General features: G+C 38.7%; 1 protein-coding gene across 2 annotated transcripts in view; it reads right to left on the bottom strand.

Moving 5' to 3' along the window:
- The window catches only part of arhgap24 (Rho GTPase activating protein 24), a 545,551-nt gene that overhangs the window by 300,877 nt on the left and 222,970 nt on the right, over positions 1 to 21,704 (bottom strand). For both annotated transcript variants that reach the window (XM_039750801.1, XM_039750802.1), the window contains one exon: positions 481 to 568. In XM_039750801.1, the coding sequence (XP_039606735.1) occupies positions 481 to 568 (88 nt within the window). The remainder of the gene's footprint in view (positions 1 to 480; positions 569 to 21,704) is intronic.

Here is a 21,704-nt window from a genome sequence, read left to right as displayed (position 1 = left end):
ACTTGCAATTCCACCACTTGTCATGGATTAGGATTGTCATTTACATCTTTTACCACCAGATCTGAAGACTGATGGCTTGAGCAACCGTGATATCCATTCCTACCAGAAGTCCCACCTCTTCCGGTCTCAGCAGAATATAAAAGCTCACTATACCACAAGTCACCAGTCATTAATAGACTTTCACATCAAGAAAAGACATTACTAGAAGACAAATGCATGGCCAAACCATTTTCTTTTTTGTCAACACTGCACACCAAATAAACAGGCTTCATCCTGTGGTGTCCCAATGCTTTATTTTTGTCTTGTGATTTTCTTAATACTTACACCATCCATCTATTCTCTGTTGCAGTAATTTAGATCTTTTATACTTACATTGCCAGTTTCAAAATATGTTCTATCAGAAGATAAAGGAAACAAAGCCATCAAATCAAAAATATAAAAGTAGTTTCTCTTTTTAAGAGCAAAACATGTTTTTCTTACCTGGGACTACTTCAAAAAGAAACTTTCCAGGTTCATCTCCATTGCTCGGGTGCTCCACAACTCTATTCCCAAGAAGAGTAATGCTTCCCTATAAAGGAAAAGCCAAAAATGCATGATGAATGTCATAGAGAATGATTTAAATGGTGTAACACAAAAGAGTTACAGTATGAATTATGGGTGATTTACAAAGAAAGGATGGCTGAAATTTCTTTTTTTGCTTTTAAGTCAGTAGAATGTGTTTCTAATATTTCCAATACCATATTAGCAAATGGGGGAATGTATAGAGTTTTTGCAACATTTAAGTTAATAAATTAGAGCAAAATTTGCATAGCTTAGGCTGTGAACACCAAAATAAGCTGTACTGTATATGCTTCACTATACGAGAGGTAATTACTGCACCTTTGTAACACCTTTCAGGCAGTCAGATTTTGATTTTCTCTGCAATTAAATTTGTTCAGCTGAGTAATTGCACCCACAACTAACTTTTTTGAAGCAGAATTTAATTAGACTACAATCAAGTCATAAATTAACATTGCTTCAATCACAATTTTAGTTTGACTTGCATTACATTTTCAAAGATTAATTTTTCAAATGTCATGTTAAATGTTATGTATGTGATTGGGAAATGCTAGAAATCAAAGTACATTAGAAATCTTTGAGATTTTAAACAGCATTCTAAACGTGCATTTTCTTTTATACTGTTAGAGCATGTATAGTAAATAGTGCTTTGAGTACTACAATGGTATCCTGGAAGTCATTATTTGCCCGAAGGGTACAAAATAGGAAATATGTCAAAGGGAAAAGGAATTAAACAAGAACATTAGAACAATTTTGACAAGAGCAGGTCGTTCGGTCTAACACCGTTCACCTAAATTTTTCCAAAAGATCATCAAGCTGAATCCCGAAGGTCCCAAAGTGCTGCTATCTATCACACTACTTGGTAACTTATTGCATGTATCTATGGCTCTCTGTGTGAAGTAACGGAAGATATGCAAATACAGATTAATGGTGCTGAAGGGCAATGGAGGCCAAGAAATTACAAAAATGTTTAAATTATTCTGTTACCCGTCTTCGACAGCTACTGTGGCTAACATTTTCATAAATTTACACTTTGCCTTATGCAACTCTTGTTGAATACCCATTATCTTTACACCTTTCAAAGGGTTAATATTCTAATCTCCTGTACAAACCCACATTTTTATCTCTTCTCTTATGTGTTTCATTGTATAAATAACTCTTTTCTATCTACTGTACTGTTTTATTGTCTATCTTTATCCTATGAGCAGTACATTTATTTCACTTTTGTTTGTATGTATGTGCAGGGTCGACACCACCCTTAAGGTATTCTGCTACACACAGATCATTAATGGGAGTGGGGGGGTAGCTACTAAACAATCAGTTGGTGCACTAATAAGCTTGGCCAAGGGTGCAAAATAACCTGGCACTGGCACTGTGTATGTGTTTATATGACCTTTCTTCATGATATATTTAAATTCAACTTTGTTCTCTTGCTGCTTTGATTTATAATCTTTCATGTGCTATAACTTACCTAATTTAAGTAGATGTTTTAAAATATGAGCTGTAAGTGTGGGTGTGGATGGACTGGCATCCTGACTGGGAGGCCGTAATGGAAGGACAACAAGAAAGAGGTGCAACCTGGCTGGGAGGATCACCGATTCCTGGTGCATGGATGAGGGATGAAGGGATTTTATGAGTAGTTCATCCCCCAGCGTGAGAGATGGCAGTGCTTCTCTGATAAGGACCCAGTTTGGACACTCACAGAGTTGCCTGCGACTAGTAGTGCAGAAAGGCCAACCTGTTGGGGTGTCTGGGTGCCGCGAAGACTAGATATGCCTATTTTGGAAAACTTCTGTAGGATTCGGAAGAACTTTCTTTAGGCGATGTTAAAGCACCGAAAATACTCCCATGTCTGGCATAAAACAGGGCCACTCAGCTACCTCAGGGTGGAATCCAGAAGAGGTGGATGAGGCTCACAGAGATTGTAGTGGAAAGAGACAGAGGTGCTTATTTTTTCAATTATATTGTGTTGAACTGCCTTTTACTGTGTTGAAGTAAAATTATAAAATAAACATTTTGTAAGAGCCATTTTCTAGTTATTTAAGTTATATAAATGTTTTCCTAAATATTAGTGCATAATTTATGGGGTGTTCCTATAACCCCTATGAGTTGAATTGAATTGGTATATTCTAGCTATTTCTAACTTCTCTGACTAAACATTATTCTTAGTTAGTGATCAGCCTTGCCATGTGTAAGGCGTAGAGGGCACATGGTTTTAAACCGTGCCTTGCGTGTTTTGTGTGGCAAGTAACATGAAGGACAAAGTACTTAACAGTATGTCCTGTGCCGTACGTTTAAAGTGTACAGAAGAAGTAAAAAACAACTAAAGTTTTACTAGAAAAGCTAAGTTTAGGGAAGATAGCATTTTTTCTAATTTCTTGCCTTTTGTTCTACTTGTGTAATTAACCTTTTTTCTTTATTCTTGTGTGGATTATCTGCTTTGAATTTTCACTAAATATTTTAAAACAAACTTTTGAACTGAGGAGATTTCCTTCGGCATACGTTTTACCCGTGCTTGAACTCGCCTTACACTCTTGCAGCTACACATTTTATTTTACCCTTGAAATTGTGTTCAGCTGAGTTGTGTCTGGTGGTTGGGGTCACAGAGTGATGGGTTGAGTGTAATATAATACGATTTCGAAAGTAACCTGAAAAATTACATTGCTTGTAGAGTATCAAGCAGGTTTCACAGATGAATGAATTCATTTTGGGGCAAACACCAGGACCAACTGGCTAAGCAGTAGTAACCACACTAATTTGTGCTCTCTTGCAAATATTAAATAGACACCCATCATAAAAAAAGAAAAGAGACGTTACACCCACTCTTAAACTTGGTTCTCACAGTGCATGGCTAAGTCCATTTTGATCTTCTCCTTTGTCTTTTCACATAGCCAACTTTCACACACACTCTTACATTTCTATTCTTACTTCTCTTCCTGTATTCTCCTTACTTTTTTGCCATCCTTAAATTTTGCAGACAAACTAATGATATTTCAAAAGCAGAAACATTGGCTAATCTGGCAGCCATATTATAAACACAACCATTAAGATTTGAATATGTATATTAAAAATAAGTACTTGAATATATAAAAATGTTGCTTAAATATTCTGGATGCTACATATACATTTGTATCAAATGTGACTTATTTAGGTATAGTTTCATAGTGTCAAAATCCCCTACTGTCGTCACCCTGTCTGTCTGCACGAAACAGCTCATCACCCCCACAATGGACCAATTTCTTTGAAAGTCAAGGAAGTTTGTCATAAAAATTCAGTTTTCCTTGAGAGTATTGAACATGCTGTACATATTTCTGAAATTTAAAACATTTCCTTTGAAAAGTCAAAAGCATTCTGTGTGCCCTCAACTTTTAATTTACATTTTCAATCCATTTGGCAGTGTAGACGGGGCGCCGTTTGTGCTGCTGAAGGAGCATGCACTCTGGAAACTGGGGGCGAATGTTGTCAATCTCTGATGATATTAAGTGGACATTGTTACCTGCTGGCTGCTATTTATGAGATTAAATATGCGCATGCTACGTATACCAAGATGTGCACGCTCGGGACACTTAGGGGTACCAAGGTCGTCAGTGTCTAATATTGCCAGTTACTAATTATGGAAAGGTTATTTCAGCTTCTATATTGTGTATATTTTCCTCTTTTACAAATCTGACTGCTGCACCTGGCAGCAAAGCAAATTATTTCCAATATAAGTCATTGAAAGGCCAGTTAAGTTACATGCACGGGTGAGTACTCAGTTTTGATTGCTAGCTTCAAATGAACGTGACATTTGATAACAGCACCCTTGCCAATAGTGTGATGCTCTGTGTGTGTACTGACAGATCTGATCAAAGAGAAGGAGGAATGGGGCACAGTTCCCACCACCTGTTTGCACCTATAATGCACAGAAGAAACCAATACAAAATCACTTGTGATTTCTCAAACCCATTAAACACTGGCATTAATCAATTGTCTTTTTTTCAGCCAGTGGAAAATGAGTGAGAGGGACCCTATACTTGGAATGGCAGTTGAGTAATTGAGCAGACATTCAACAAGTAACTTGCAGGACTAGAGTAGACTCAGTTTCTCTGACAAAAATGTAGTACAGGCAAAGCTGAACTGGTCATAGGAACTAATGGAACAGTTGCTTCTGGGATGCTGTCTTTGTTGGCTGAGCCAATAGGCAAGCAAGGGACACACCAAGAGTGAGATGTAAGTGGCCCTTACTGCTTACAGTCTTCCTGGAGCACCCTCCAACACTCTTACCTAACTATTAGACACAGATGAAATAAATAACCAAAAGGAGAAGGTAGGAGTGAAGACTGAAAACATTCAGAGAAAAAAAAAAATATACATATAAATCTCTTCAGCAAGAGGAAGTAAAATAAGAAAATGAGTGGTTTATGAGCAAAGAGCCCCAGCACGGTAAGCATGTAGAAGCTGTCAGCTCAGCAGACCATTAACCATGAATATTTACACCATTTCATCAGAATATTTGATGTACTAAATAGCAATCACAGTGGTGAACGGTTAGCCAAAAGATTAGGAGTATGGTATTATAGTGCAGTTTCATTATAGTTGAAAGACGTCTCTTTGAAATCCATAATGTAAAGGACAATGAACAGGAGATGTCTAATGTTCTTCTTTCTTTTGCAAAGGAGGACTACAGGAGGGCACACTCCTGAATTGAACTGGAAGCTTTTGGGGATCTGCCCTATCTGGTGAGGTTGCACAAAGGATCTAGAGATCTAACCTTTTAGAATATTAGAACAATCTAGACAAGAACAGGCCATTCAGCCCAATAAAGCTCGCCAGTCCTATCCACTTATTTCTTCCAGAAAAACATCTAGTCGAGTTTTGAAAGTCCCTAAAGTCTTACTGTATACCACACTGCTTGGAAGCTTATTCCAAGTGTCTATCGTTCTTTGTGTGAAAAAAAACTTCCTAATGTTTGTGCAATATTTACCCTTAACAAGTTTCCAATTCTGTCCCCATGTTTTTGATGAACTAATTTTAAAATAACTGTCTCGATCCACTGTACTAATTCCCTTCATAAGTTTAAACACTTTATTTCAGATAATGGATGGATTGTTTGTAAGGGGCACAGGAACCAGGAAGGTAAGTTCACTAGGAATGGTCAAAGGCATACCACTGAATCTTCATGAGACTCCTAACTTTGTAAACTAGAGAGCAGGCTCTTATAGAGCACGTCAAACAGTCCAACTGAGCTAGTTGGACAGATGACAAAATTGAGACTACCTCAATGGAATAGTTTACATATATCACTGTGTTTCTACTAGGAGAAACATTATAGCAAATTCATCCCATAGTTCAGGTGGAATCTTCACTGGAGTTTCTATTCTGGTTGAGTAACAACCTGTAGTCACAATAAATCTATTGTCAACAGGTCGGACATGGGTTCAAGGGTTGGCGTAACTGCCTGGAAATCCTGGTTTAATAAAAATAAATGACGGTGATTGCCATACTGTTTGTTTCTTCATATTTATAGACTCGGAGTCGGGTCCCTAAACATCTCTCTTTGACGCGTAGACTTACCATGTATAAAAAACGTCCTGAGGCCATTTGAAAAATGAAGAGGTCATTAGCAACAATGACTCCTCTTGCCATGGGGTGGAAATGTTTACCTTGGTATAGTCCTGAAGGTATCCCCTTAGCGCATGTGTGTAACACTACAGTATGTAAAAATATATACACTAGTATACTGGCAGGGCTCTAGTTACCTCTGTCCTGACTTGATGGTTATTCTGCAGATACAAACAAGCACATAAAACCACCATTTTTTTTTTTTTCTCAACTGAAAACAGAAAATCTTTTTTCAAGTGATTTTTAAATAAATTTTCAACTAGCAGATTCTGTTGTTTTACTTAAGAAATAAAGAAACCAGTTTTGACACAGATGGATGTGTAGTAGCCATCAGTTACTCCAATGCATGGAACAGTACATTAAGTGCATTGTGTCACCATTTTTAATTATTTCATGGATTTGTTTGCACCTGTCCGTGAGGTACTCTATCATTATTAAAACTATAGGATATTTAAGCAAAAGGTTGTCATACTGTACATTCAAGCTCTTATCTTAAATTAGTTGTGTTTTATGAATTAAAGTAAAGTAATATTGCTTCACTGTCATTTTATCAACAAGTCTGAAACATTTTTTTGTAAAATAAGCAATAAAGCCTTTTTGTTGATTTCCCACTAATGGGCATTTTTGATTGCAAGATCCAATTTCATGCACAATCAAGCTACATAGTCATGTTCTTTGTATTAGATTGCAATCCAAAATTCATTATATTTGCCTAATTGACATCATAATATACACCTCTTTAGTTTTCTTCTCACATTCTAAAGACACCTGTCTGGAAACTGATATGAGTGATTCTGTATGTTTATTTACTCGTCGACATGCTGGTGCAGAAATCGTTTCTGAGGAGTCTTGGATTCAAAAGTAGATGAACTTTGATAGATAGATATAATTCCAATAATACGAGTACAAATGGATCTTAAATAATGCATGTAAATACAATATTTGCTGTCAGACCATTTCAAAGTAAGGTGAGAAGTTCAACTTTATAGCAGCATCGTACTGTACATTATCTTATCCCGGGAAGATACAGCAGATGTTCTCAGCATATCCAGATGGTTAAAGGTCACATTTAAATAGAGAGAAGCAATCAGCCCTGGTACTTCGGGGAAAACACAGATCATATTGGCAGCTAGCGGAGGTGTCACATTTTAAAATGGCTCGTCGCAACAGAAACAGAAAATAATACAGGTGGCAATTAAAGGTCACCAAATATTTGCCATTTTTATTATGTATTATCTGGCTTTTGATATCGAGTTTTTAATGTAGTAAAAGACAAGATAATAAGTTGTATCATTTTTGGAAGGCCTCATTATACAGACTTGTAATGCAAGCCTTTTTAGTTCCATTTACACAGTTTATCATACACCCTCCCTCATAATAACACAGAATTGCATTTCTAGTGTTAACATTGGCCTAAACACTACTAGTGCAGGAGAAAAAGCCAAAAGGGGCTTTGTCCCTCCATAATATGAACAATGAATATTTGTAAAAAAAAAAAAAATTCATGTGATTACGACATTTTTGTGCAAGGTTCTTTGTTTTGAGTTTTTATTGAAATAATGTAAGGTTAAGGGTGGTGACTAGGAGAGAGCTTACAAAAGTAATCAGATACAATGGGCTGGGTTTTAATTAATTATGCCTTGATGTCCATTATCTGCACTTCAATGAAGGTTTCTCTGAATTCACTTTTAATCATTGTGCATTTTATAATTGCATGTCATTTTGTTTTACGAAATGCATTTTGTTTTTTTCAAAGGCAACACAGAGCATTCTAAATAGTTAATCCAATTTTGAATCTGAGGTTGAATGTGTTTAAACACTACAGAGACATCTAAACACAGATCTGGACAAATCCAGTTATGAAGTGGGAGAATTGATGGTTGGGTAGGGAAAGGGGTACAAAAAGAAACACTAAGCCATCCATCTAATACTGTATCAACCCTATTTAATCCAGTGCAGGGTCCTGAGGCCATAGCCTAACTGAAACTCAGCCAGTCCACCTCAGGAAATGAGAAGTGGTAAGTTATCTTCATCTTTTAAACAATTTTTCGATAAGTTAATCTTGCTGTTACCGTGATGGGTTAAGGTTAGGGTTTGGAATAGGTAGAGGGTTGAATCACAACAGAGCAGAGACTCAGCAGGGTTACAAGTTTAAATTTAATACACAGTAGTGACTGAAGAGCTCCTAATATAAGTATGGATAAATAAGGACACAAAACATGGAATATTATTTGTTTTAAACCATCTCAATAAGTTAATCAAAACAGTGATTTGGGAGAGATGTCATGGGGGACAGACAGAATACCAGGGGATATCATCTCACAATGATAGATGTTAGCAAACATTTCCTGTACAAGAGTAGTTGGAGCCTTGCAGCTTATTTTGAAAGGCAAACAGATGGGGGTCGAGCAAGCATGTCTTATTCTTTAATTTAAAAAATAGGGATTCAGAAATTCTAGAATACATAGAGCCACATAGGTTGTTTTCTGATGCCACAACAATAAATCAACTGAGACACATGGAACTCATGTCTTTGGAACTGTCAGTCAGCAGTGAATAAAGTGGATGTTATTCCAGCATTTGCCTCCTAAAGTGGACTTTAAATTGTGTCATCACTGACAGCCCTTTCCTCTGGATTATTCTTTACTCATACCTGTTGTTCCACCAAGTGTGATTGAGGGACATTTATACTATGCTCCAAGAACTGGAGATATCCAGCGTGTTTCTTCACAATCTCCTCCTCTGCCTTTCTCCCATCCATTTCTCTTTCCTAGTCTCCTTCACTTCCCTCTTTCTGACCACTTTTTCTCTCTTGACACAAATGCAGACACTGACACCTTATGCACAATTTTGTCCTCTTGCCTTTAAGCTTTCTGTCCATTCTCCTGTAGATGTACGTGCGAGACACCTTCCTGCCCATGGCATTCTGAAGCTCTATGCAGCCTATGAACTGAGCTTAGGACAGCTGAAAGAATATGTCCATGCAGACTTGTATACATTTTGCTCTTTTACTATCTTTCTTCTCTTCTGCTACTACTAAACACTAGGGTAAGTTTCGATCCAAAACAGAATTAACACCATGTCTGATACTTGTGGTTTGTTCTCTGCCTCAATCCTCCACCACCTCCACCCTCAGCCACCTTGACTGTTGATGACTTTGCAACCATTTTTCAGGAAAAGGTGGCTGTCATCAGTAGTCAATTCTCATCAACTCCTCTGGGCAGGCTGCTTCATCCTAAACACACCACAACATTCTCCTCTACCTCTTTACCACTGATATTTCCAATGTCTTCTCTAGTCATTTACCTGTCCACTGGACCCTACACATTCCTTCACATCTCCTCTCAGCTATCTCTCCCGCATTCATTTCTGCAATTACACATCTTATGAACACCTCAATCAGTCAAGGCACTTTTCCTATATTGTTCAAAATAGGCCCTAATAACTGTTCTTCTCAAGAAGCCCACTCTTGACACATCTCAAGGAAGTAATTACAGCCCAGTCTTTCTCCACTCATTTCTTTCTAAAGCATTGGAACATACTGTCACTAACCAAGTCCCTTCCTTTGTTTTACAGGACAGACTGCTTGATCCTAATTTGTTGGGCTTCAAGTAGGGCCATTTCATCAAGATGGCTGTACTTACCATTGGTAAGCAGTATGTCTTGGTCTTCATTCTGTTAAATCTCTCCTCTGCCTTTGACATGGTCAACCACTAGAGTGTAGATTTTCCTTGCCACCCTCTCTGACCTTGTCATTATTAGGACTGCCCTCAGGTTGTTTGATTCCTACCTCTTAGGCAGATCCCAACATGTGTCCTGTCATCGAGAGGTGTCAAGAGTGCACCAGGCAAGCATGGAATCTGTGCTGGGCCCTCTCCTCTTCTCCCTACAAGCCTCCTCACTGGGTCCTATCATCCATTCCCATGGTACAGTACAATGCTGATGATATGGATCTGTACCTCTTATTCCATCCAGTGGATAACACAGTATCAGGTTTAATCTCTGTGTATCTCATTGATATTGCAACCTGAATGAAGGAACACCATCTCCAGCTCAACCCATCAACGACAAGTTAGTAAAGATGAACCCTATTGTTACCCCAGCTCACCAGTCTGTTCAGCACCCTGTGGATGGTGAGGGTCAACTCCTTGCTTCTTATATAATGGGAGCCTCTTGAAACCGTCAATACTGTAAGCAAGATGAGCATGGCAGATGAGGACAAAACACACTAAGCAAGGGAATGGTGAAAAGTGCAAGTACTTTTATTAAAATAAAAACAAATCCAAATATTGTCCAAAGTGCAGTGCTCCAAACTATCAATAAATAAATAATCCATAAAAGAAGTGTTCTTGTGGAGGTTAAAATCACTAAATAGATGAATCAGTTAAAAAAAGAGGTTAAAACAATGTGGTGCAGGAAACTCATTAAAAATGTGCAAGCCCTGGTGACTTCCTTTAAAACTGATACCTCTCTGGCTTATACTACTCAAACTTCGCAGCACAGAGAGACATCAACAAGCAGGTTCAGACACCCATCTCTTCCGGCCTGTGTCCCCTGCCACTAATCCCACACTGTCCGCGGGCAACCACTGAGCCCTGCTCCACCCAAACCACTTCCTATCCAGGCTCCACCCGGTGTGGATGCTCTGTACTTCCACTGCTGCCTGTGGCTCCACCCACCGAAAGTACCCCTGAGTAAAATGGTCACTCCTACTCCCAAAATACATAACAGGAGCAACCCATAGCTCCTTTCCTGAGTGATGGCCACACACTCCTCTTGGGGCTTCACTCACATTCACCTGCTTCCACTCTGTTCAGCAGTTTGCTTCCTCTCTCTTTCTCCTGCCTGGTTTTTCTCCTGTCTTTTAACCTCTCTTCTTTCTTCTTGTCTTTTTCCTCTCTCTTTTCTCTTGTGCTCCCTTTATAGACTGGGGAGCAGTTACAGGTGTGATCACCTGATTGCCGCCCCAGGCTGATAAGGCAAATTAGACTGTCCGCACATGCCGGTAAGGCAACACACGGACAGCTAACCGCCTCGCACCAACCTGGAGATGTGGTGTCTTCCTGGCCAATCGCTTGTACCTGCTCCCATTTCCCAGCACGTGAACGTTCATGAGTTATTTATTTATTAAAACGTCCACTCTTTTGGAGCCGCTTACCCATTATCACTAACACTCACCCAGTCACTATGCAACCTTGGAATGGTGATCGCTGACCAGCTTTTGTTCAGGGACCATGTTTTCTACTATCTCTCAGTCTTGCAGATTCGCTCTATACAATACAGTATATGTAAGATTAGAGTATATCTAACAGAGCATGCAGTCCAGCCTCTGGTCCAGGCACATCTTGACTACTGCAACTCTCTGCTGCTGGGAGTACCGGCGTGTGTTACCAAGCCACTGCAGATGATTCAAAATGCGCATCTAGTGTTCAACCAGCCTAGGCAGGCATGTGTCACTCCTCTCTTCAGATCATTACACTGGCTTTCTGTATCAACACATTAATTTCAGATCTTTGATGCTTGCCTACATAGTAGCCAATGGATCAGCACACATTATATGTATGGAGGTCCTGTGCTCACTCTTGACCACTCCGGTCTGCTGATGCCACCTCTGTACTGTATTAAAATCTCAGTCCAAACTCTTTCCATGTGTACCTACTAGCTCTTCAACAAGCTGCCCACCTGCATTTGGAATTCGGATTCCTTCAATATGTTTATTAAAATGTTTGAAGATGCTCTTGTTTGGTGAATTTCTATCTAAATGATATTAGCGGTTAGATTTGTATTATTTAGGAACTGTAACTTACTTGTATTTTTGTTCTGAGCTCTCTGATTGTGATGATCAATTTTTTTAACCTTCTTCTGTAATACTTGTTTTCAAAAAGTCCCCCAGACTGTTTACCAAATTATTTTTACCTCTTTTGTAGGTAAGCAAATAAATAAAAATGTACTGTAAATGTAAATATACCTGTATCTTGAGGAGAGTCAGTATCATGGCGTAACCTACACAATGAAGACAAAAGAACACTTCAAGTAATTCCGTCTGAAGGTGATTGAAAATCGTAAGTCAGGGAATGGATACAAGAACATGTCCAACTCACTGAATATATCTTGGATTTTAGTTAAATCAATCATTAAGACATGGAAAGAGTATAGAACAGCTGTAAATATGCCTAGCACAGTCCATTCACAAAAGCAAAGTGATCATACAAGAAGAAGGCTAGCGAGGGAGGCCATCAAGAGAACTATCATATCTATGAAGGAGTCAGAAGCTTCAGTGACTGAGACTGGAGAGACTGTATAGACAACCATTTGTTGTCCAGGTGCCTCACCAGGCACTACTTTATGGGAGAGTAGCAAAGAGAGAAAAATGCGTATCACATCTTGACAAAAGGCACATGGGTAAATTTTGAAGTCAGCTGGAAGAAGGTGTTGATGTCTAATGAGACCAAAATTGAGCTTTTTGGCCATCAAGGCCTTGGAAGACTTCTGAGGGTAGAAGATAAAATGAATGCAACACAATTATGGGAAATCCTGGAGGAAAACCTGATAAAGTCAGCAACAGAGCAGTACCTTGGGAGAAAATCTGTTTTCCAACAAGACAAAAAAAAAAAACCAATATTCATTTCATGGAGCGGCCAGAGGGCAGATTTCAATCCAATTGAGAATTTGTGGCTGTTCATTTACAAATGCAATTCAACCTGACAGAGCTTGAGCAGTTTTGGAAAGAAGAATGGGGAGAAAATTGCAGTGTCCAGATGAAGAAAGCTGATAGAGACCGTGACTTACAGACTCAGGCTTGTTATGAACTAGAGCATTCCTAGGCACAAAATTCATAATAATCACGTAAACTGTTCACTAGAGGGGGAAATCACCATCAAACCCTGGCTAGTCACAAAAAGGATAACGAAGAGTTTTTAAATGAATAAAATCTGCAAAAATGTTCTGTAACAAAATAAGTTCCAACAAGCACAAAAGACACAGAAGGCATTCTCAAAAATAATTAAAGGCCCAATAAGAAATCCAACGAGTACTCAAAAAAATAGAGCACAGAGGTGAAAAATCCTCACAAAAAGCACAGAGATAGTCAGAAATCCAGCAACAATTCACCAAACCATGAGCTCATTCACAGAGAACTGCAAGGGACTGCAGGTTTTCCTAAGCCTAGGCCAAGTAAAGTCCCTTGATTTTAATGGGCATATCCTAGCCTCTTGGGACACCACAAACAAAACACACAACACATAAAAGATATACAGGTACCTAGAACCTAAATGACCAAAAATATTAACAAACAAAGAAATCAAAAATGAACAAGAAAGACATAAAAACTGCATTTGAACCCAAGCGAAGGGTGTGCAGAACTACAATGAGGCTGTTATTGCTACCAAAGTTGATTGTACAAAATACTGCATTGAAGAGGGTGAATACTCGTGTGACCAATTATTATTTACGGGATTGAAATCCAAATAATCAACGTAGTCCTCAGCATTAACATCTGCAGTGCAGTGTGTCCATCCAGCTGATATGGCTCTGTTATATACCATTTGGTACAGGATTGAAAAAGGCAGTGCCTATGTTTATGATGCGCCACCTGTTGGAGAACAGAGACATAGAAACGGACACACAGTCCTTTAAGGTGGAAATTATTGTAATTATTATTGCATTATTATTTAAATTTTCAATTCATTTAAACCACTTTGCAGAGATCTATTTTCACTTAGACTTGGGTCTTTTTCTTTTGATCAGTATCAAAAAAGCTTAAATTAAGTTCACCGTGTTTCAGTGTTGTATAATGAATATAATGTGAAAGCTTCCAAGGAGGTGAACACTTTTTATAGGCACTGTAAGCATATTACAAGCAACACAACCTTGCAATGGATAGAACATTCCTGCTTTCACACAAAAACGCTGTTTTGCATTCAAAATCATTTAACCCTTCATTCTATAAGAGATTTGTTTTTAAATAAAGAGTTAAAATCATTCAATATTTTGAGATTTAGGCTGCCCATTAGAGCAAATATATTCATTTGAAAGGCTGAATAAGAGAGAGCAATTTAAAATTTTGTGCTCAAGTGATCCAACAGCTTCAGGCTGCCTTACTCTTAAGTGTAATTTCATTTTTGCTGCTCATTATTAACATCTGCATATTATAGACTACTTGAGGGAAACTGGGGCCCCAGCTCTCCTGCATTTCATTAAGGTTTTTTTGCATGATTACTATTCTGGGTCACCTTTACACTATACACCATATTTGATCTCTGTGGGATTTTTACTAATGTAGCTGCTGGTGAAAGCTGACATCAGAGCAGAGAGTGTAACTTGCTGTAGTGACTGGTTTTTCAGCCGCTTAAATTGGGCAAATGTCAGTTTATTGCTAATATTTGACTTCTGAATATGAATTGCCCTTAATGAGGCAGACTGTGAAAAGCAAACGTCCTAACGTATGCAGGCTGGCACGTAACTGATGCCCACAAAGCCTGAGACTAATAAGAACTTGCAGACCCTTGAGGTTAAAGAAAACAGCTGCTTGTCTCACTTCTGTTCTAATTAAAAGTATGCTGTGCACATGTTTTTATTTACATGGCGGTTATGACACCTCTTGTCTAATAGGTGTTCTGTGGTCAGATCTATAAAAAATAAATAAAAAAGATGAGCAAAACAATGTGTGAGAAACCAATTAACAATCTGGTCACCTAAATGTAATCGCTTGCAGATTCAAAGGCGGCAGTATATTTATCAGGTACATTTCACTAGTCCATGGTGATAATGATTCTTTCTCACGGTTTACTTGATATTTATTACGCATTTGTTATCTTATGCTGGTGGCCTGGAAAAAACAAGGAAAAAAAAAATATTAGTCTCTTATTTTGCAGCGGATAGTGTGAGTATTTATTAAAAATCAGCACTCTTCATGTCTCATTCACCTTAAACTAAATTGCAGTGTCATTAGATTGACAAGCAGTTTAACATCAGATCACATTCTTAAACCGATTTAATTCCAGTTAAGATTGTGGGGGAGCTGGAGACGATCCTGCAGCACGGAGCACAACGTTGTGAATAGAACTGGACTAAGAGCCACTACAGATCTCACAAACACATGCTGGGTCGATATGAAATCATCAGGTGACCTAACCTGCACAACTATAGGGTGGTCCAGATCTAATTATGCAATTTTCATTACGCTATACCTTAAGTTTATTACATAGAAAATCACCCAAAAAATCCCAGACCATCGAGAGGTGTGCAAACTGACGACATAAAGAATCATCTTCGCGCCGAACTGGAATCGTCCCTGCATAAATCAAAGTCATCCAGACGATCTGGATCTGCATAATTAGATCTGGACCACCCAGTGTTGGTGGTGTTGGGGGAAACCTCATGCAGACAAAGGGAGAACCTGGAAACTCCACACAGATAAGGATGAGCATTGGTATCAAATCCAGGACAACAGAGAACAAACAGGGCTAATCTGCTTTACTGGTTGCCTTATGGTGGCAGTATTTTAATAAACCAAAAATCTGTTAAACTAAGAAGAACTGGCAACACTCCAGAAAACCATTAAGCAAATGTCATCTCAAAGACGCACCCATTTTCTATAATGAATACTCAAAACCTCCCAAACGGCTGTGAAATTCAGTTCTCCTTAAAATTAAATTATAACTATGCCAGAGTTATCAACTTGATGAAATAAAAATGACAGCTTGAATCAACTGATCTGCTGTGTTAGCACAGCATGGTTAAGAATTTAGGCATCGATTCAAATGAAGGCATTTGACCTTGCTATATGTTCACTTATTTTTGCTTTAATTAAGTTCTGATTCCTCATCTGTTGGTGTTGGATCAGCAGCAACAAGTATTTTTTAATTGAAATGTGTTAACTTTTGCTTTATGGACCAACATGAAACAATTGCACTATTAATGTAGTGTACTCTTTTGCATAAAACCAATACATTTACAATTATCTTCTAATAAACTAGATTTTCTGATATGTAATATTTGCGCTACAAACCTAAAAAACTGCATCGGTAAAATGACATTTATCATTTCACTAAATACAATAGACTTACACAACATATAGTGCATGATTTCACCTAAAGGTTTTTATGTAATAATTACTTATCACATTAAAAAGGAGTGATAAGTAAAATGAAAAAGAGATCACAAAACATTGGCAATTATGGACAAAGCTGCATCTTCTTTTTACCTGCATCATTATTTTTTGTCAGGATGGCTTAGTGGTGCAGGGGTTAGCACTGTTGACGCATAAGACAACGATTTGATGGCTCGCTCAATCACTGATGTGTGCATGTACTCTTTAGTCAGTCATTATCCTACCCCTCTATATCCTAACACAGGGTCACGGGGGTCTGCTGCAGCCAATCCCAGTCAGCACAGGGTGCAAGGCAGGAACAAACCCCGGGCAGGGCGCCAGCCCACCGCAGTGTACTCTTTATCCTGTGTGAACTTTTCTGCAGGTATTCCCAAAAATGTGTCTTAAAAGATAAGTTCACATTATTTCAAGTGAAAGTTAGTTTAGCACAAAAACGCTGTATATGCAGCTTAGGCTTCTGGGAGGGTTTCATCTTCTCTTAAAACTGGTACTGTTCCACCTATTCTTAAGACCGATCCTGCCTTGGTAACTTCAGGCCCATCCCCAACCTTATGTTACTAGTTGTTATAAAATTAAACTACAATCCATCCCAGGTCGCACATTTTGCACTATGGTAACTGCGGGTGGTCAGCTGGTCGCAATCCCACGATGTCTGGATTACATAGGCCTTCAAATGCAGCTTGTTGATAGGAGAAGTTCCATTCTTGCCATCCAGAGACTGCCTGTGAGCACCCCAAGCAGAGAGCTCTCTGGTGCTGTCTGTTTAATCTTTCTCTCTCTCACTCAGCTAGAATCTCTGCAATTGTCACCAATATTGCAGGTAGGATGAAGACGCACCATCTCCAGCTCAACCTGGCAAAGACCAAAGTTCTTATTATTACAGCCTGCTTTTTTGTTGAGCACTCCATCTCTGTTCAGCTTGATTCATTAACACAAACACCTACTAAGCTAACTTGAGGAGGTGGTGGTCAGTTACCAGCTGCTTATCAGGGACCATGTTTTCTACGGTTAGCACTGTGATGTATCAGACAATGATTTGAAGGCTGGCTCAACCACTGATGTGTGCATGGTCTCTTTACCTTGTGTGAAGTTTTCTGCAGGTGTTCCCAAAAATGTGTCTTAAAAGATAAGTTCATGATTTGTCAAGTGAAAGTTAGTTAAACACAAACATGCTATATATGCATCTTCGGCTTCTGAGAGTGTTTCATTGTCTCTTAAAACTGGTATTATTGCACAGATTAAGAAACCTGGTGTTGACTGATCCTGCCTTGGTAACTTCAGACCCATCTCCAACCTTACGTTACTGGTTGTTATGTCATGAAATTAAACTACAATCCATCCCCAGTCGCACATTTTGCACTATGGTAACTGCGGGTGGTCAGCCGGTCACAATCCCGTGATGTCTGGATTACAAAGGCCTTCAAAAGCAGCCATGCAGAGACTGCCTGTGAGCACCCCAAGCAGAATACTTTCTGGTAGAATCCCTGCAATTATCGCCGAGGTTGCAGGCAGGATGAAGACACACCATTTCCACCTCAACTTGGTAAAGATAAACTTTCTTGTTTGTACAACTGGCCCAGTTGTTTAGCACCCCATCCTTGTTCAACTTGCTTCATTAACATTAACACCTACCAAACAGGCAAGTAACTTTGGGGTGGTGATCAGTTACCATCCGTTTATCAGGAACCATGTTTTACTGTTATCACTGTTGATGTATAGGACAATGATTTGACGGCTAGCTCAATCACTGATGTGTGCATGTTCTCTTTATCCTCTGTGAAATTTACTGCAGGTATTCCCAAAAATGTGTCTTAAAAGATAAGTTAACAATTTGTCAAGTGATATACAGTATATGCGTCTTAGGCTTCTGGGAGTGTTTCATCTTCTCTTAAAACTGGTATTGTTGCACCTATTCTCAAGAAAACTGGTCTTGACAATCCTGCCGTGGTAAGTTCAGACCCATCTCCAACCTTACACTATGCACTATGGTAACTGCAGGTGGTCAGCCATTGGTAATTCTGTGATGTCTGGATTACAAAGGCCTTCAAAAGCAACTTGTAGATAGGAGAAGTTCCATTCTTCCCATGCAGCTGTGAGCACCCAAGCAGAATGCTTTATGGTAGAATCTCTGCAATTATTGCCGCCAGGATGAAGACACACCATCTCCAGCTCAACTGAGAAAAGACCAACTTTCTTGTTATTGCAGCCTGCCCATTTGTTCAGCACCCCATCTCTGTTCAACTTGCTTTATTAACACTAACACCAAGCAGGCAAGCAACCTTGGGGTGGTGATCAGTTACCATCTGTTTATCAGGAACCATGTTTTCTACTGTTAGCATTGTTGATTTATAGGACAATGATTTGATTACTGCCTCAAGTACTAATGTGTGCATGTTCTCTTCATTCTGCGTTTTCTGCATACATCCCAAAACTTTGTGTTAAAGGATAAGTTCTGTATTTTTCAAGTTGAAGTTATCTTTTCCCAAATATGCTATATATGCATATGTCATGCGAAATTGTGTTCTAAAGTTAAAGTACTTCCTGTACATTTAAAAAATATCTTGCCTGCACTGACACTTTACATTGGAGGAGTGGAACACTTTTCTGTATGTCATCCTCCCATCTATTGATTATTGAACCCACCTAATCTAGCACAGGGTCATACAAACTAAAGCTTCTTTCGATTTTACTGGAAAGCAACTCCAGACAGGGCAACAGTCCCTGGCAGATAAACATTTGCCTGCACCTCCACTTTTTTAAAGCTGCTTTTAATTGAATTTTACATGATATCATTGCAATGATAAGGACTAATAATTCTTAAGCTAAATCACGTGACTGAAATTGATCCTCTGCATTTTAAAACAGACAGCTTACTTAGGTCTTCCTGATGCAGATGTCACTCTGTTGCTTTGTTCAATATGAATACTTTATTCTATGCAGCGGCATTCTGACTTCAGCATTTGCTAAGATCAGCAGATTAAAATAGAAACTGCAACAAAGCCAGGTGGCTGAAAGCGGACGTTTAGGTAGGTTCTAGAAATAAATACTGCAGTGTGAGAAATAAATCAGGAAAAAAAAGCGTTATTATTTATGAAGTATTGTAGAACAGCAGGTGCTGCATGGGAGGCATATCAAGTGGTTTTGCTATGACCAGTAAATAATAATAAGTAAAGTTTTACTTTTTTTTTCCTTCTATGATTTGCTAGAAAAATCTGTAAGTTTACCTTACTGGAAGTGATAAAAAAAAAAATATTGCTCTTTTTGATTAAAAAAAATATATGGATGCAGTATACTGCATATGTGTATAAATTTAGTAATAATACAGGGTGAGTCAAAATTATGTTAACATTTGAATGGCGGAAACAATTTATTCACAAAACATACTTCATATGTGCAAGATGATTTACAGGAATGTCTCAACCTGTTCACCATCATGTTCAACACACAAAAACCAACGAGCAACAGTACCCATTAAAGCCCGGACACACAGATGATATAACAGTCCGTATTGTGTCCTTCAGGTCATTGATATCACAGACTTTTCTGCTATACACGCGCTCCTTCACCATACATTGAATTGCAACCACTCTTCTTTGCTCTAGTGTTAACCTGTCACCCATGGTGTACGTCTATCTGCAGAAGAAAAATAATCCATTAGTCTTAACATACTGTAATTTTGACTCACCCTGTAAATTAGAGAATGCTATTTTATATCTAAAATTTTCACCCTAGTCAATAACAGCCATTGCTTTAAATGCTAAATATAAAGCTTTAGACTTTCCTTTTGAAAGTTGTGATATGCAAAATAAACTTTTGTCCTGTACTGACAGTGTTAGTTTTATTGTTTTGACAGACAAACAATAAATGGTTGTAGAGAAGACTCCATATTACTAACTTTAGCCTTTAGATGTTCTGTTATGTGTTAAAAGCTGGGGCACCCAGAGGTAACCCGCACGGACATCATGGGGAGAACATGTAAAACGCACGCAGAGGAGAGCCAGCATACAAACCCAGGTCTCCGTGTTGAGAAACAGCAGTGCTACCACTGTGCCACCGTGCCATCCTTATTAAATGTTATTTAAGTCTAAATGCATAGTTGCTACAGAATGAAAGACATGCAAATAAAATAAATGTGACAGCAGTGTGATCAATTAAATATAAGCAATATATATATATAGTCAGGGATGCCAGGGGCAACGACCCGGCCGGGACGCCGAGAGGGACTGGAAGAGGGTCAAAGCCCACCCTGGTTGTTCTGGGGGCCATGTAGGAGCCCATGGTCACCGCCAGGAGGCGCCCCAATGCGGGACCTGTTGCCCCAGCACGTCCGCCACACCAGGAAGTGCTGGGGGTGGGGGGAAGATATAGGATTATACCCAGAGAGCTGCTGGGGCGTGGCCAAGGGAGGAAACCCGGGAACACCTGGTGCTCATCCGGGAATGGTATAAAAGGGGCCGTCTCCATTCATTCACTGCTGGAGTCGGGAGGAGGCAGGACGAAGCACAGAGGATGTGTGAAAGAAGAGGCATTTGTGGCCAGGACTGTGTATTTGGGGGTGGGTTGTGCACTGAATTGGGTCTGTGTGACCATTGTAAATAAACGTGTGGTGGTTGAGAAACAACATGTCCGCCTGTCTGTGTCCGGGCCAAGTCCACAATATATATATTAATTAAAAAAAATTAATTCAATAAAAGGTGCATGTCTTCAAATATTCAGATATTCACATGCCTCTTTTATATCAAAGTTATTCCCAATTGAAATCAAAAGTGTTTAATATTGCAACATTATCATTCCATCAAGTGAATTACCAAGTTATTTTAAATCCTTATGATCTCCCCTACACAAGAAGATAACCTTTTCAGCAATTATAAAGGGAGAATAACTGGATGTAAAAAAATCTGCTGAATATTGTTTTCTCTGGACTCTTGCTCTGACCTTGAATTTTCCATTCAGAGTACTTCTTTTTTTAATATTTTATGTAATTCACAATGGGAAACCTGATATGCATGCCTAATAATTTTGGTAATGAAGAAATGCATACGAGAATGAAATATTAACTAAAGAAAATGATTTTGTACTAAACAGTGATAATTAAAAAACAGAAATGTAGGATATTCAGTTGGATCTCCCTGTTAAACAAGGTGAAGAACTGACTTTTTTACTGAAGAAAATGATTCATAGGATTACATATCAGAAATTAAAACGATAACTTTTTACCATCTCTCCAAGGCTTACTGCACATGCACTTGGATGCCTTCATAACAAAACTAAACGGGTCCCCTCATTAGATGTACACAAAGCTAGACACAAAAATATATATACAATTTTGCAAACAGAAGTAAGTATTTTGGTTATTTTTAGGTTAAATAAAAGAGTGAAAGATATTGGTAAATCACATTACGTGAAGCTAATATTTACTCCATGCCAATTATTG

This window comes from Polypterus senegalus, chromosome 4, assembly GCF_016835505.1.
Source record: "Polypterus senegalus isolate Bchr_013 chromosome 4, ASM1683550v1, whole genome shotgun sequence".
Lineage (NCBI taxonomy): Eukaryota > Metazoa > Chordata > Cladistia > Polypteriformes > Polypteridae > Polypterus > Polypterus senegalus.
Note: the sequence above shows the minus strand (reverse complement) of the source record. Positions and strands in the feature narration are given on the sequence as shown.